At 40.7% G+C, this 16,978-nt stretch overlaps 1 protein-coding gene across 1 annotated transcript in view; it reads right to left on the bottom strand.

Annotated features, from left to right (window-relative positions):
• The window catches only part of KIF14 (kinesin family member 14), a 52,778-nt gene extending 47,227 nt beyond the window's left edge, over positions 1-5,551 (bottom strand). Inside the window, exons 1-2 of the mRNA XM_059413056.1 lie at positions 5,078-5,551; positions 1,906-3,168 (exon numbers count right to left, since the gene is read on the bottom strand). Of these exons, the coding sequence (XP_059269039.1) occupies positions 1,906-3,056 (1,151 nt within the window). The 5' untranslated portion in view covers positions 3,057-3,168; positions 5,078-5,551. The remainder of the gene's footprint in view (positions 1-1,905; positions 3,169-5,077) is intronic.
• Between the last annotated feature and the right edge of the window lie 11,427 nt (positions 5,552-16,978).

The following is a 16,978-nucleotide window of genomic DNA, read 5'->3' on the forward strand; positions in this document are numbered from 1 at the left end:
GATTATTTTGAGTATTATTCCATAGAATATAACAAGAACCTCCAAACAAGTTAAACACAACATACCTCCAGAGCAAGATAATTCTTTAGTTTTATGTGGAAAATGTAGACCAGCTAACAAGTTACTGGGATTATTTTGAGTATTATTCCATAGAATATAACAAGAACCTCCAAACAAGTTAAATACAACATACCTCCAGAGCAAGATAATTCTTTAGTTTTATGTGGAAAATGTAGACCAGCTAACATGTATTTCCAAATACATACTCCCTACAGTTCCAGGGTCACTCCTTAGAGGGAAAATGGAGTCCCAGATCTGTTGTCTGAAAAATCACCCTACTTTTACAGGATTTTCCATCTTTTTCCTTTTCCTCTGGAGCTCTCCCTTCACCCATCCGACCATTATAATCTATCTATACTCTTCAGTCCAAATCTAGGAACTTTTTAATATATTATAGAGAAGTTTCAGAAATGCAGATCTACATAAAGCTGATGTGAAATGCAAACAGAATTTCAACAAACTCAGTTAAGTATAAGTCTCAATCATAAATCTCTTTGGGCTACTGCCTATTGTTACTGTTAATACAAAGCTCCCCCCTCTGTTAGATGATCTCCCTTAAAATCATGGATTTTCATGTGCATGCTTCTTCCATCAGACTTAAGTGGAAACCTTTCACTTACTCTGCATCTGCAGAAAAACATTAACAGTCCTTGCCTGGCCCCAGATGTCCCTTTTTGCCCCTAACTCTGCTTTAGATCAGAATTTATCCTGGAATCAACCTGCTTCTTCAATGTGACAAGTGTTCCACCGCCCCTGCCATCAGCCCAGTTTACATGGCTTGTCTGATGAGTCTGGACTCAGGCACTTGGCCCCTTACTAAGTTCTCTTCAGAACTTAGTTGTCATCCATCGTGGGTAGTCGTCTGTCGTGGAGTTTGCTCCTACCACCTCTGTTCCTTCTGTTGCCTCTCGTCCTATCATGAACCTTGAGGCCTGTCTTTGAGGTTTCCCCATTCTCTCCGGCCAACTCACTCTCAGTTTTTCTCTCTGGCCAACTCACTCTCAGTTTTCTCACTTATCACAAACCCCGCATCTTCATTAACAGGCTTTAAAGCACCCTATAACTTGCTTTTAATTACTAACCCTTTAGGTTCGAACTAGGGGTTCCTTCTCTCACAGCAGGGGTCACCATATCCTGTCACATCTTGCTTAGATATACAACAGAGTTAACAACTAACTTTGAAGGTTTTTTTGCACTCACCTCACAAAATATCCAAAAATAATTAAATGCCACATTCACATTTTGTCATGTTCATTTTTCTCATCCCTACCTGTAATAATGGGACTATCTCACCCACAACCACTTTGGAGAGAGATTTTTTACTATCAACCTCAAATCTAATACATCACTGCATTTATTAGATATCTATAGCTGATATATAACTATCTATAACATTTATTAGATATATATATATCTGATAGATAACTACTATCTATCAGAGAAGACGATGGGAATGATAATATGCTGGACAGGATTTTGGAAGGACCTCTTTGTGGAATAAGTGACCTAATAAGTGCTCTTTTTAAGGGAAACACAGAAGGGCCCACCATACATCGCAGATGTGAAAGCAGACTGCATTAGACACTTAAGTCATTCCAACGTTTTCAAAGCAGCAGATCTAAAGAAATTTACATTTACAAAAGATGGTGATTTCCATGTTTTAATTTTATATGCAATCATCAAAAATAATGAGGGTTCCACAACTAAATCAAAAGTTCTCTCTACATAGAAATGCCAGTGCCAAGCTTGAAGATGCATGAATGCACTCACTTTCCAAAGGCAGAGAGCAATGAGACACATTACATGTCAGAAGTTTGGCATTAGATTTTAAAAGGTGTAACATACCTTTTGCTGAAAGGCCTCACACGTATTGCCACTGTCACTTGACTGTTCTCTACTTTTAGGGGGTCTGCTTCTATAGAAGTGTTCCGACCTGCCGTTTCCTCTTCAAGAGGGAGTGTATTTTCTTGTGACCTTTCCCTTTCATTTGCTAGAAGAGAACCTCTTGGCTTTTGTTGAACTTGGAGGCCAGACACCCTATTTTTCGGTGTCGATGCAGCTGGGCTCATAAGCTGTGGCGTGCCACACTTTGGTGTCCATTTGTGTCCTATGATGTATTTCGTAGGTGTTCTCTTTTCTAAGCTTTCAAACTTATTTGAATTTTTTGCCATATCCTTCCCAGTACTTCGCTGATGTAAGTTTCCTGTTCCTGACACTTTGATACTCAACTTGCTCTGAAGAGGCTTTGTTGCCAAGTATCTGGATGGAACAACTTTAGTCTGACTCTGGGTATCAGTGGGTGCTCTATTACTTAAGTATTGAAGTGCAACATGTTCATTTGCCCCAAGAAGGGCAGAAGACGTTTCTTTGTGTTTTTCATCATTCATCATTTCAACGTCTTTGGGGCCTTCTGCTAAAGGTACAAAAGGTGCAACAGAAGAGTCTTTATCATTATTTACAACTGTTACCTTTCTCCTCACTTCCAGGGAAGCACAATCGTTTTCTGTTGGGCTTCCCACATTCTGTGTTGTTTTCCACTTTTTTACACAATCTGTTTGAGCTGTTTTCCCCTTTTCCACAGAATCCGTTTGAGTTGTTCTCCACTTTCCCACAGATCCTGTTTTAGCACGACGCTGTAATGTAAGACGTGTCTCTGCAGTTTTTTCGGTTGAGTCTCCCAACTCACTGCCATGTGAAGATGATTCTTTGTTCCTTGTAACTCTTCTCTGAAGTGTCAATCTACCTACAGGGTCAGGGGTAAGAGGAACCTCTCCTGTTTTTTTACAGGCTGAAATCACGTAAGTACAATTTATGTCTCTGATTTTACTTGCAGATCTCAATAACGGATCATCATTTTCACATTCTGACATATCCGAATTCAAATGCAGTTTACGTCTGCTACTATGGGTGAGGACATTCAGTGATGAACTCTTTTGGGAAGAAGGTATACCAAGGATATCCCTGTTATTTCTACTATGTGTGGTGTATACTGACATTGTGGCAGCAAGTTGTTTTAAAAAAGTGTTGGTGAAGAAGCGAAGCTCTTTTTTAGATGTTCATTTGACTTCCAGCCATATCTTAGGTGTAAGTTTCCAATTATCTGCTAAACTGTTAAAAAAAAAAATTAGATTGTAAGACTATAAACAGACATTAAAAAATACGAGAACTCTCCACTGTGAAAATAATTTCCCAAAGGAATATGTTAGAATAAATCACAATCTCCTCCTCCGATACTGCTCCTAAGCAACTTCACACAAATCTCTGCCTTCAAAGAGCTTATAATCATTATGTAACAAATATTTACTGAGTCCCTATTACATGCCAGGCCCTCTGATAGATACTATTGACAAGACCCTGTTCCCATTTCCTTAGTCTAGAAGAAATACACAGTTTTCCATGATATCAGGATAAAGATACTAAGTGACTTAAAAGATATAAACAGTACATATCAAAGAAGGTATTTAGCCAATAAGCACATAAGAAGATGTTCAACATCACTAATCATTAGGGAAAAGCAAATCAAAACTACAATGAGATACCACATCACACCCATTAGGCTGGCTACTAACAAAAAAAAAACAAGTATTGGTGAGGATGTGGAGAAATTGGTACCCTTGTGTGCTACTGGCGGAAACGTGAAATAGCGCAGCCACTGTGGAAAACAGCATGGAAGTTCCTCAAAAAACTAAAAATAGAATTACAATATGACCGAGGGATTCTACTTCTGGATATCTAACCAAAAGAACTAAAATCGGGGTCTTGAAGAGACATCTGTACACCCATGTTCATAGCAGTATTATTTGCTGTACCTAAAATATGGAAGCAACCCAAGTGTCCATGGACGGATGAAGGGCTCACCAAAATGTGGTATTTACAGACACTGAAATATTATGCAGCCTTAAAAAGAAATTCTACAATATGCTATAACATGGATGAACCTTAAAGACATAAAGCTAAATGAGATAAATCACAAAAAGCCAAATACTGGAGGATTCCACTCACAGGAGGGACTTGGAGTAGTTAAAAATCATAAAGACAGAAAGTATAATGGTGGTTGCCAGGGGCTGGAGCCAGGGGAAAATGAAGGGTTGTTGTTTAATAAGTACAGAGTTTCAGATTTACAGTATGACAAAGGATTAGGGAATGGATGTTAGTGACAGCTGAACAACACGAATGTATTTAAGGATATACACTTTAAAATGTATACGTAAAAGAAGGTAAGAGGATACATGTTACGTGTCTTTTAACACAGTAAGATGGGAGGGACGAACCTGCATGTCACAAAGATTTTTAGTTGAGTACTCCCTGTTTGCAGATTAGGAGAGGGACTAACAGAAACCCTGGCACCTAAATCCAAGACTGGATAAAGCATTTCCATAACACCTGTTGAATGTATGTTAATTACAGGGATGCCTCGTGGAGATTAGTTTGAGAGGGGTCGCAAAACAGAGTATTCCCAAATAAATAACTACAACAAGTAAATTAATTGCTTCTGTTGAGAAAAATTATGCAAGATTAGGTAAATAGACAGCTTGCCCTCTAGCAGTTAGACAACAAAGCAGACAGGTGTGTCGGTAAATATGTCAACAATATGCAGCACTAATGGTTTAAAAGAAAAAGAACTGCTGTGACAGCTAAAAGGCCTGGCTTCTCGACAACTCTGCACCGAACTGTGTACTACTGATGTAAACAAGTCTTTAACTTTGCACGCTTGGTTCTCACTTGTAAAATGACACTTGCTCAAACTATTCCATAGATACGGCTGTGCAGGGATAAAATAATAGAAGTTAACTTTTAAGTAAGTCTTTTAAAGTTTTACATAAGTAATAATCATTACCACCACCGCCGCCGCCCCCAAAAAAGAGAAAACAAAAACAAAAACAAAACCGCCAGGATATAAGCATCTTCCTTCAACATTTTAACTAAAAGTACAGAACGTTCCTTTTATGGAAGTAAATTTAAAGGCAAGACAAGATTCTGGAAATTCTACCGCAGCTAAAAACTATTTGCTACTTACGCAAACAGGTGGGGCTTCTTGTTTGGGACGTTTTGCCACCGGAGTTTAAAGGGGAGTGGAACGAACAGAAAGAAGGAAATCAAGTCACAACCACAAGCGAAAGATCCCCGCGGATGGTTCTCCCCGCTAGCACTCCGAGGGCTGCGACAGCGAGTGTACCTCTTAATGCCAACCGACTGGGCGAGACTTCAGTGGGTGAGGCCCGGGCCGAGGGGCCCTGACGTCCGGCTTCCGGGTCCCCACAGAGGAGCCGCCCGCGCGCGTCCTTCGGGGACCCCCTGGCCGCCGACCGGGATTCGGGGGCCGGTGGGAGACCCCGCGCTATAAGGCCTCCGCTCGCACCTCAGCGGTCACCGGTACGGAAGGCGCCCGCACGCCCCTACAGCATGGATACTTCGCCCCTCTGAAGGGTTCCCCACTCGCGAAGACCTCCCCAACGACGTCCACACCACTCACAACCCGCACCGCCGGCTCCCTCTGCGGCCGCAATTTGAATGGGCGCCCTGCTTTCTGATTGGCTGCTGGACGTCGCGTCGGGCGCCGCGCCCTCGCCTCCTCCCGCCTCCAGGAAGTGCCCGTCGACTGGTAGCAAAGATTCTAAACTCCAGACCCGCCCCCCATCTCCTAGGCAACGGGGTCCGCCCCTCCCCGGGCTGCGCTGAGGCTTGGAGCTTGGGCACCTTTAAGAGTGACAGTGACGGGGCGCCTGGGTGGCTCAGTGGGTTAAGCCGCTGCCTTCGGCTCAGGTCATGATCTCAGGGTCCTGGGATCGAGTGACAGTGACGCTTTCGTCGATGCTCAGTATAGAAAAATCGTGGTCTATTCACCTTACAATGAAGTTGTAAAAATGGCTATTTGTCCTCAAGCTAAGCATAAAAATTAATATGATTCTAGCATCTCCTATGCAAAGCGTGGAGATAGAAAGTGTGCTAAATGACTTTACGTGGAATTTTTCCATTTAATTTTAAAAAATTTAACGAGGCAGATATTCATATTATCCCCAAGCTTAGAGTTAAACTGGTGAACAAGCAACCAGCAAGTGGTATAACTAGAATTCTGAAGTCGCGTCATAAGATTAATCAGTTTCAATATATATTCCAGTAAGATTTTGAAACACAGAAAAAGTAGCAAAAATACATTCTGAAATATAATGAGATCAATGAGAGACTCTAGTCAAACATGTTATAAGGCAACAGTATTTTTATTTTTATTTTTGTTTAATTTTTTTATTTTTTAAATTATTTTGAGCAACAGTGTTTTTTAAAGGGCAAAAGTGCAGGTAATGGAAATGTGTTCAATGGTATACGAAAGGAAACCAGAAGTGGCTCCAACTGTATAGAAAAACTGAATGGATGATAAAGTACTTATTCTAAAACTCACTCTAAAATTCATTCTAAAATTAATGATGATTAAATGATGCAAAAGATATGGCAAAGGGAAAGACTGACAATCTCAAATACATAAAAATTTTAAACATGTGTAGTTGGAAGTAATAATGAAATGATAAGGGTGCCTGGGTGGCTCAGTGGGTTAAGCCGCTGCCTTCGGCTCAGGTCATGATCTCAGGGTCCTGGGTTCGAGTCCCACATCGGCTCTCTGCTCAGCGGGGAGCCTGCTTCCCTCTCTCTCTCTGCCTGCCTCTCTGCCTACTTGTGATCTCTGTCTGTCAAGTAAATAAATAAAATCTTTAAAAAAAAATGAAATGATAAAATATAAGCTAACAAGAAAAATATATTAAATATGACAGATGAAAACATTTCTTTCAATTTTACAAGGAAAATAAGTTTATAAGTAGAATAATAAAATAAACAGAATTTTAAAATGGACAATGATATTTCACATAAAAAAGAATCAACCTACAGACAAAAATAATTTATATAAAAATAGAACATAAACACCCAATAATTAAATGCAAGTGTAAAAAGAAAAATAGGTATAAATTTTAAAAATGTTATTTTACACTTAGGTCCTGGTGATTTGACATCAAAATTAAATGTATAAGGGCATCTGGCTGGCCTAGTTTATAGAGCATGCAACTCCTGATCTTGGGGTCATGAGTGTGAGCTCCGCTTTGGGAAGTTGGGTATAGAGATGACATTAAAAAATAATAAAATCTAAAGGCGCCTGGATTGCTTAGTCAGTTAAGTGTCTGCCTTTGGCTCAAGGAATGATCCCAGGGTCCTGGGATGGAGCCCCGGGTCAGGCTCCCTGCTCAGCAGGGAGTCTTCTCCTTCTGCCCCTCCCCCTGCTTGTGCTTTCTCCTCTCGCTCAAATAAATGAAATCTTAAAAAATAATAATAAATTTTTTTTTAAACTTTTGACTGGTGGAGAGAGGTAGATGGAGAGAGAGAATGTTTAGCAGCCTCCATACCCAGCCAGAGCCCTACTCAAGGCTCCATCTCACAACCCTGAGATCGTGACCTCAGCCAAAATTATGAGTCAAGTGTTTAACCAACAGAGCCACAGAGGCACCCCAGAGATAAAATCTTTAAAAAAATTTAGAAGTATATATTTTTAGTGACAGAAATTGTTACATTTCTTGAAGGCAGGGACCATATTCGTTCACAGTATATCTCTAGTGTTTAATATAAAGCTCGATATATTGTAGATGCTTAATAAATATGTTGTGCAAATCACAAATAGTTCTAGAAAGCAACATGATAATGTGTTGAAAGAACCATAAAGATATTCATACTCTTTGACCTAGGAACTGTTCTGCAAAAATTTATTCTAAGAAAATGTTTCAGGGGCGCTTGGATGGCTCTGTTGTTAAGCACCTGCCTTTGGTTTGGGTCATGATTCCAGGTTCCTGGGATTGAGCCCCTCATCAGGCTCCCTGCTCAGAGGGAAGCCTGCTTCTCCCTCTCCCACTCCCCCTGCTTGTGTTCCCTCTCTCGCTGTGTCTCTCTCTGTCAAATAAATAAATAAAATCTTTTTAAAAAATATTTCAGTAGATACCAAAAAGTGTGCAGGAAAATTGTGTATCCATATTGGCCCCAAACTGGAAAAATTCTCAATGCCCAACTCTGAGAGATGCTTTAAGTGGTTAAAGATGAGAAATAAATAAATCTTATTAACACTATTAAGTGCCAGGGAGCCTGGGTAGCTCAGTCAGTTAAGCATCCGATGCTTGATTTCACCTTATGATTTCAGGGATGTGGGATGATTTCAGGGAAGTGAGATGGAGCCCCATCAGGCTCCATGCTCAGCACGGCATCTGCTTCTCTCCCTCCCTCGCCTTTTGCCCCTCCCCCCACTCATGCTCACGTTCTCTCTCTAAAATAAATAAATAAATCTTAAAAAAAAAACAAAACACACACAGCTAAGTGTCCATTAAGGTTATAGTTATGAGTCCAATAAGACCAGACAATGCCTGGCCTATATCATAATCTGCCCAAGACTGTGAGCTCAAAATGGAGCAGGACCTTGTCTGTCTCACTTTTGCCTCCCCAAGTGCTCTGCCCGAACTGTCAGAAGACCTTCTTCTAACACTAAACTAACCATATTTCCCTCTTCTTTCTGCCTTTAGAAGCTCCCAGTTTATTTCCAACCATGCGAATAACACTCCACAGGACCAAGGGCTTCCTGTGAGCCATCTCCAGGTTACCCAAGAGGAATTTTGATCTTTTATTTATTACACTGAGATATACTTCTCCAAATCCTGTCCACAACTGACCAGAAGAGAAAGTCATTTAAACTCTGATTGCCTCAGCTCCCTCATATGGAAATTGCAGATGATAATGCTACCTTCCCTAAAACGTCCTAATGAGGATAAAATGAGATAATGTATGCAAAGTGCTTAGCTCAGAGCCTGTTGGAGGATTAATGCTCAATAAACATAAGCTACTAAAATGCATAGCTGAATATAACTCTCCAAAACACGGAAAAGCCCTATTCAAGGCTAGTGATGAGAAACTGGGATCATGCATTTTAGAAGCTCTCTGTTATAGTAATGACACAACTTATTTTATAAAGGATGAGGATTATGATTTAATCCCTAGAAATAACTACAAGAGGAAATAGTGAGTCTCGTTTTGTAAAGGACTCCCTATACTCTTAGAAATCAAAAGAGCAATGAAAACCTAGCTCCAAGAGGGAGCAGTGGCAATCTCAATTTTGCTCCAATTTGATTATTTTTTTTTTTAGAACTTCAGATTTTGTAGGCGTTTTGAAAGAAGATAAGAAAAGGGAATTCAGGAGCTCCTGGCTGGCTCAGTTCCTGGAGTGTTTGAAGCTTGGTCTCCCAGTTGTGAGTTTGAGCCCCATGTTGTATGTAGAGATTATTTATAGATAAAACCTTAAAAAAAGATGAGCACCTGGGTTGCTCAGAGCGTTAGGCCTCTGCCTTCAGCTCAGGTCATGGTCCTGGGGTCCGGGTTAGAGCCCTGAGGCAGGCTCTTTACTCAGCAGGGAGCCTGTTTCCTCCTCTCTCTGCCTGCCTCTCTGCCTACTTGTGATCCCTCTCATTCTCTGTCAAATAAATAAATAAAATCCTTTAAAAAAAAAAAAAAAGGAGAGAGAGAAAGAGAGGAAGGAAGAAAGAAAAAAAGGGAAAAGAAGGAAAGAAAAAGGAATCTAGAAAATGCAGACTTGGCCAAAATAAGGTTCATAGGGTGAACAAGTTGAATGAACCTCATTCCATTTCAAGACTCCGTTTTCAGGGGCACCTGGGTGGCTCAGTGGGTTAAAGCCTCTGCCTTCGGCTTGGCTCAGGTCATGGTCCCAGGGTCCCGGGATCCAACCCACACTGGGCTCTCTGCTCTGTGGGGAGCCTGCTTTCCCCTCCTCTCTCTGCCTGCCTCTCTGCCTGCTTGTGATCGCTCTCTGTCAAATAAATAAATAAAATCTTTATAAAGACTCAGTTTTCTGAGTCAGTGGCTAGCATCTGCCTGATTTAGGGCATAAGGCCCTCTCCAACATCCAAACGCATCTGCCCGTGTCAGAGCCCTGTTCTCTATTTCAGGCAGAATGCTTTGTTACTGCCAAAACAGCAGCCCTTAAAAATGCCTTATGTTTTCAAATTTGACTCACTAAAATAATAGTTCTTTTGGGAGATTAAGGTCATAAAACCTGCTGTCACTCAAATTATTTTACCTCCCTTTGAACCTTGGCTTCTTTAACTGTAAAATGAGGAGACAATGTATCAATGGTCGCTAGAAGAATCAAATTAGATAATACACGTGAAATGATTTGATAAATGTGACACATTACCGTATATAAATTTAAATCGATATGTTTCAACTATATGCAGTTAATCATCAAGTATTTAGGAGAATTAAAATGGACCATGCATATGAAAATTGCAAGCACATTACATGGAACCTGAGTTCTGAGCTCAGTTGGAACCGATTACATCTTCAGTCATCTAAGACAACCCCTACTGATATTTTTTCTAAGTTTCCGATCGCATTTGTCACCAGCTGCAAACTTATCCTTCCTTTGAGCCCTCGTTTAGCTCTGGCTTCAGAGAAACTGGTGTCCTTCCTGGATCCTGGATTCATTTTCTCCACCACTAGGGGCCTCCCTACATCAGTTATCCTGTCTTCCATCTTCACATTTCTCTCATCCCAAAGAGAAGAGAAAATAGAAGAGAAGAGAGAGAAGAATGTTCTACCCCAACACCCCTTCTTGTCCTCTGGCTCCTTTTCTACCTTTCCATCCCTCCTCATGTCAGTGCTCCCTTAGGAAGGGGCATAGCAGATGTAGAGGTGTATGAGGCATGTCGAATTCATGCGGAAGAGGCTGCTTTCAGCCAGGGCTGTTGGACAGGGCAGCTACAAGGGGTAGAAGCCAGAAAGAGAACACAAGATGGCATCCAAAAGAAAATACTGAGAAATTAAGACTCATTAAAATCAAGAAACAATACAGAAGAAATCCCCATGAAGACTTTGAACATGAAGACTTGTGTATGTTTCTGTATTACCCATGACGGCGGAATTCTAACATATTCCATGTGACGGAGTCCTTCCCGCACCACACACCTGTCCCCTACACACACGGAAGGGGTTTTCTTCAGGGGCACATAGGATTTGCTGCTTTGGGTTCACAGTTGGAAAGGGGTGATTCCTCAGGGCACTTGGCGCCTCACAGGAGCTCCCGCGCAGCCACGGGGAGGGCAGGCTGCACCTCTGCTCACTTCTGCACTTGCACAACGTGGAAGTGATTTCAGTGGCAGATTTATATATCATTCTGTGGCCTTTTCAGACTTGTTTGAGATGTCTTGAAGGTATGTGTTAAATATTTCTGCTACCTGGATTTTCCTGGGTAATTTAATGGAATATTTGAAGTTTAAGTAAATTAGAACAATAAATAAATTTTCTCTCAGATAAAAAAAAAAAATCAAGAAAGAAGCAGGGCCGTTAAGGCCCCAAATAATCAGGTTTCCAGGAATAGTGCTAAAGGTTAAGAACCAAGGTCCAAATAGAGTAAGAGAGTCTGGGACTTTTCCATGGACACAACTGAGATGTCCACAACTCATCCATCCTTCCTTCCTTTCTTCCTCTCTCTCTCTTTCTTTCTTTCTTTCTTCTTTTTGGGGTGGGGGAAAGAGTGAGCAGAAGACTGAGCAGAAGGGAAGGGAAGACAGGGCTGAGAGAGAGAATCTAAAGTAGGTTCCAGGTTCAGCGGTCGGGGGTGGGGGAGGTGTAGAGGGCAAACGCTAGGCTTGATCTAAAATCATGACCTGAGCCAAAATCAAGAGTCAGAGCCACCCAAGCACTCCTCCACAACTCTTTCTGATTGGAAGTTAACCTCACAGTATGAGGTTGGATCAACCATGACAGGGATAAGCGCAGGATACTCCTCTCTTCATATGAATTTCTTGAAGGCCAACACTCCCTTTCTCTATTCCTTTACTGCTCCCTTCACTTCTCATTTCAACTAATTTCTACCCCCACTATCCCACCATTATGATAATAATGAGAGGCAATTCTAGCCCATGAACTTCAACACTGAACAGGGCTCTGCTCTAGGAAAAATGTGTAGACACACCTCTCCCAAGCTCACCAGTCACCTTACTGTCAGCTCTCATAAAAAGCTGACCCTCCAGGGGAGCCTGGGAGCCTCAGTCAGTCTGCCTTCAAGTCTGCCTTCTGCTCGGCTTGTGATCCCCGTCAGGTTCCCTGCTCAGAGAAGTGCCTGCTTCTCCCTCTTCCTCTGCTTCTCCCCACAAGCCTCCTCCGCCCCCGTGCTCGTGCTCTCTCTCAAATAAATAAATAAAATATTTAAAGAAAAATAAAATCCTTCATTAAAAAAAAAAAAATCCTGACCTTCAGACCTGTATGTCTTAACTCTCTACAGCATTTAGCATGATTAGTCACACTACATTTTGTTTTATTTTATTTTATTTCAGTAATATCTACACCGAATATGAGGCTGGAACTCACGACACAGTGATCAAGAGTCACATGCTCCATGCTCCACCAACCAAACCAGCTAGCCTCCCCTCACCACTCAATTTTAAAACACTCTTCTCTTGTTTGCTGAACTCTCTCTCAGCTCAAGTCTCCTACATCTCCTTCTCAGTCTCATTTTATTGTTCTTTCTTCTAGTGAGAGAGGGAGCTAGAGAACCAAAGGAAAGCACTAGTTTGGGGGTAGAAATCAGTTAATTTATTTTCTGGGAAAATTGAGTCTGAAGTGCAAATATAGATGGCCAATTAGATAAATGTATACAATAGCTGGAGCTCTGGCAACCATTTTGGACCATGAGGAGAAAAGCCACACGCTGTGGTTGGAGGAGGTAGAAAGAACCTGGATCTCTATTGATGGGGAGCTCCATACCAAACTACCTACTTCCTGATTTGTTTTATATAGACAGAATTTCACTTTCATTTTCTAAAAGCTACTTATTTGAATTTTTGTTTTTTGCAGCCTAATCCTAATCAATACAACTCTCATTACTTAAAAACTAAATTCAAACATAACTTTAAGAAACCCTGTGATTTGGTCCTGTTTACTCTTCCACTCCATCCTTACCACAGTCTTTCCTTCCGAATTGCTTGTGCTTTTTCCTCAGCCATTTCAAACAACTTGCCACTTCTCTGAACACGCTTTTGTGTCTTTGCATGTGCTACTTAGAGCTTGTGTAGGTGGCAGAAAGCAAACGCCCTTGGACTCTTTCTACCCCCTTTGAATTAGAGTCTCTGCAGACTCCCACCCAGGCAACACAGTATTCTAGGAGTTTCACAACATGAACCAGGCTGACAATAGTGAACTCTCTTAACTTGTCAAAACCTATCCCAAACAATCCATAGTCACTGAAAATAAAAGCAAGTATTTTTTTAAGATCCACTAGAGGGAGACAAACTGAAAGAAAACGTAAAAAGAATTCAGAAGTAAAGCAAGCATATTTGAAGCCTTCTAGATTAAGATTTCAGGAAGAATCTCTTACTAATGTACAGTCTCTTAGAATTCAAACCTGTTACAATTTAGTCAATTTCATAACTTTTTAATCATTAAAATTCAAGTTGTATTTTCCTGTTTTGTAGGTGTTTGCATTTAGTTCCATTTGGGATCCATAACAAAAAAGGGTAATAAAACTATAAAAATGAGTAATTTTAAAGTCCAGAGGACAAAGTGGATGCTGAGGACAGTGCTAAGAGCACAGCCCTTGGATTCCAGCTGTGGCTTCATCACAACCATGATAGGACCAGACCAGTTTCTTCGCTGCAGTTCTCTAGCCTGAGAAACAGGTGAGTTCAATGACTGCATTAAATAATCATAACTACCAATTATTGAGTCCCTTCTTTGGGCAAGATACATACATTATCTCATTTAATCTCCATAACCCTATAAGCTCAGTAACATTACTGTGACTATCACTATTCTATAGATAAGGGGAAACAGTTTCTAGGAGGTTCAATAACTTGCCTGATATCATATACTTATTTAGTCACAGAGCCAAGTTCAGGACTCCGGAAATTGGGCGCCATTGCCTGTGTTCCACACCACTGCTCTGTACTGCTGTTTCTACAATGATGCTTTCTGGTGCTCAAGTTTCTATGACTTTTTGATAAGCCTAGAGTTAAACAAATATAGATAGTTAAAAATCTGTCATATTTTGTATTTTCCTTCTAAATTCTAATACATGTTAGACCACGAGCCTCAGAAGTATGTATTATATAATATGCTTGTACTTTTTAATACGTCCTGTTGATGAAATCTGTATGAATTCAGTTGCGATCACTCAGTGACACATTCTGAATAAATTTAGCATTACTACCAGTAATCTAAAAAGAAACAATTACATTAAGCTAGTAATCCTTTTTTAATATAAAAAGAAAAGAACTCAGGGATTAGCAAACGTTCCAGCCTCTCTTTGCTCTTTGAATCATGCTGGTTTCATTCCAGAGAAGATTAGTAAGATTTAAAAACCATTGTCAGCCCCAAAGCCTGCCGGGTAACCAATTTTTATATAAAGAAAGCTCTAGGGTTTGCTTAGGAAGAAAATTTTTTTTAAAAAAAGGCCAATTTGGGGGCACCTGGGTGAATCAGTCTGTTAAGCGGCTGCCTTTGGCTCAGGTCCTGGTCCCAGGGTCCTAGAACAGAGCCCTGCGTTGGGCTCCCTGCTCTGCGAGGAGTCTGCTTCTCCTCCTCCCTCTGCTGCTTCCCCTTGCTTGTGCTCTCTTTCTCTTTCTGTACAATAAATAAGTAAAAATCTTCAGAAAAAAATTAAAAAAAATTAAAATGCTAATTTTGACCTTTTGTTGGGAGTCTTCTTCCCATGGTGCTTTGCCAACACGGCCCAAGGTCATTGTTTATACTGTGTTGAAAATGTTGCTGACTATTCCAAGTAGAATTTGAAGGAGTTCAGGACAAGCAGAATGTCCCACTTTGGCATGCGCATTTTTTGTTAAGATTTATGTATTTATTTGAGCGGGGAGGGGCAGAGGGAGAAGGAGAGGAGAGAGACTCTCACGCAGAGTCTCCGCTGGGGGATGGGGAGAAGCTTGATCTCAAGACCCAGAGATCATGACCTGAGTGGACATTAAGAGTCAGATGCTTAACCTACCGATCCACCCAGGTGCCCCTACACATGGATTATTTTGAGGTAAAGGCAATCAAGACCTTGCTGGTTCAATAGAAACTTTTGTCTCTCTCTTAACTATACAGAAAAATCTAAAGGCGGGGTTGGGGGGGGGCAGGTCTTTCCAGAATAAGGGTTATTACCAGAGATAAATCTTGTCTGAGTAACCATCATATGGCAGGGCAAACATCTAATTACCAAACCTCTCCTCTTCTCCTGATTACCCTGTAAATTGCATTCTTTTCTTTCTCTCCTTTTTTTCTTCCTTTCCTCCTACCTCTCTTTCCTTCTCTCTTTCTTTCTCCTTTCTTTTTCTTTCTTTCTTCTGTTTTTAAGATTTTATTTATTATTTTTTTTGAGAGATGGAGAGAACACAGGGAGAGAGTGAGAGGGAGAAGCAGACTCCCTACTGAGAAGCGAGCCCTATATGATGCGGGCTCGATCCCAGGACCCTGAGATCATAATCTGAGCCAAACACAGCCACTTAACCAACTGAGCCACCCAGTTGTCCCGCATTCCTTTCTTTGAAACCACAGACCCTTAGCCCCTTTTCCTTGGTACAAGATAACAGATACACTTCATTTAGCCTGATTGTCCTTGGAATTTTCATGTCTATGTACATCCTTCGTTTATGTAGATTCTCCATATATATGCTCTTCAATTTGATTATCTCCTGTTCATCTGTCTCATATCAATTTGGTTCTTAGTCCAGCTAAAAAGACCTTTAAAGAAACTCCCCAAATAGGGGACAAGACATTCTTGCTCCCCAGAACTGTAGATGCTTTCCCAAAAGGAATGAAAAATAAGACTAACTTATCTTTCAACCAGTATAAAAAGTGATTAGGTCTCACTAAGGATATTAAATGTGTATAAATCACTCAGCTGTCCATATTAACCCCAAAATAGTTTAAAATCCCATTTCTTTTATTGGTTCAATTGCAATGGTAGTACTGTCCAGAATGCTGAGAATGGTCTAGAATGACATAATCACTCTTCAGTTCGTGTGGTCTCATAAATCAGTTTTCCCATTTAAAAAACAGCATAAAAAGGATTGTGCCAAGTGATTGCTTCTCAGGGTTGCAGTTTTAAAAGACCAGCTGCCAAGTAAGCAGGCCACCTGGATTAAGAGAATCATCTACATCCTCAGTCTTTCCAGAGGGGAGAAGAGGGAGTGTCTCTCCAGTTTTGTAGCTTCATGAATAATTCCACACCCATCCACATGCCCTTACCCGTATGCATAAGGCTTATTTTTTAAATTTTTTCTTTTTCTTTTTTTTTTTAGTTTAGACCACAGTCTGTTCTCTGACTCACTCAGGAAAAAAAGAAATCCACCAACAGAAAGAGTTCTACAAGGTTTTTTTTTTTTTTTTTTCAGATGCAATGATCTGGGGCACAACAGAGAGTTTAGTGTTCTATTTGGATTAACATTTTCTCAGTCTCCTCTAGTGTACAAAGATGAGTAAAGGATGGCATTTTGCTGTCTTCTGTGAAGAACAGTGTTTCACAAGCCATGGTGAAGGTTTAGATGGACTTTATGAGTTTAATTCACATGGAATTATGCCCAAATAGTCTTGTTCACTGTGCCCTTTATTTCTGCCCAGCTGCATTTCTTAAATATTATTAATTAAATTTCTGTACCATGAGGCTTTCATCGGCCCCAAACATCTGCTTTAACTAACAACAGTTCGGCCTGAGCACTTCGAGATTATATTCCTGAGAAAAGAAAATGAAATCAGACTCCTCGTTCGTTTATCAGCTTGCTCCCCCCTCTCCAGAAATCTAACAAGGGGAATGCAAACTGCTACCCTAGACGTCTATTTCACTACTTGAAAATCTAAAGCAGGCTGTCCCATATAGTATAAACTACATGCGAAT

The sequence above is a fragment of the Mustela nigripes genome, chromosome 10, assembly GCF_022355385.1.
Source record: "Mustela nigripes isolate SB6536 chromosome 10, MUSNIG.SB6536, whole genome shotgun sequence".
NCBI classification, from domain to species: Eukaryota; Metazoa; Chordata; class Mammalia; order Carnivora; family Mustelidae; genus Mustela; species Mustela nigripes.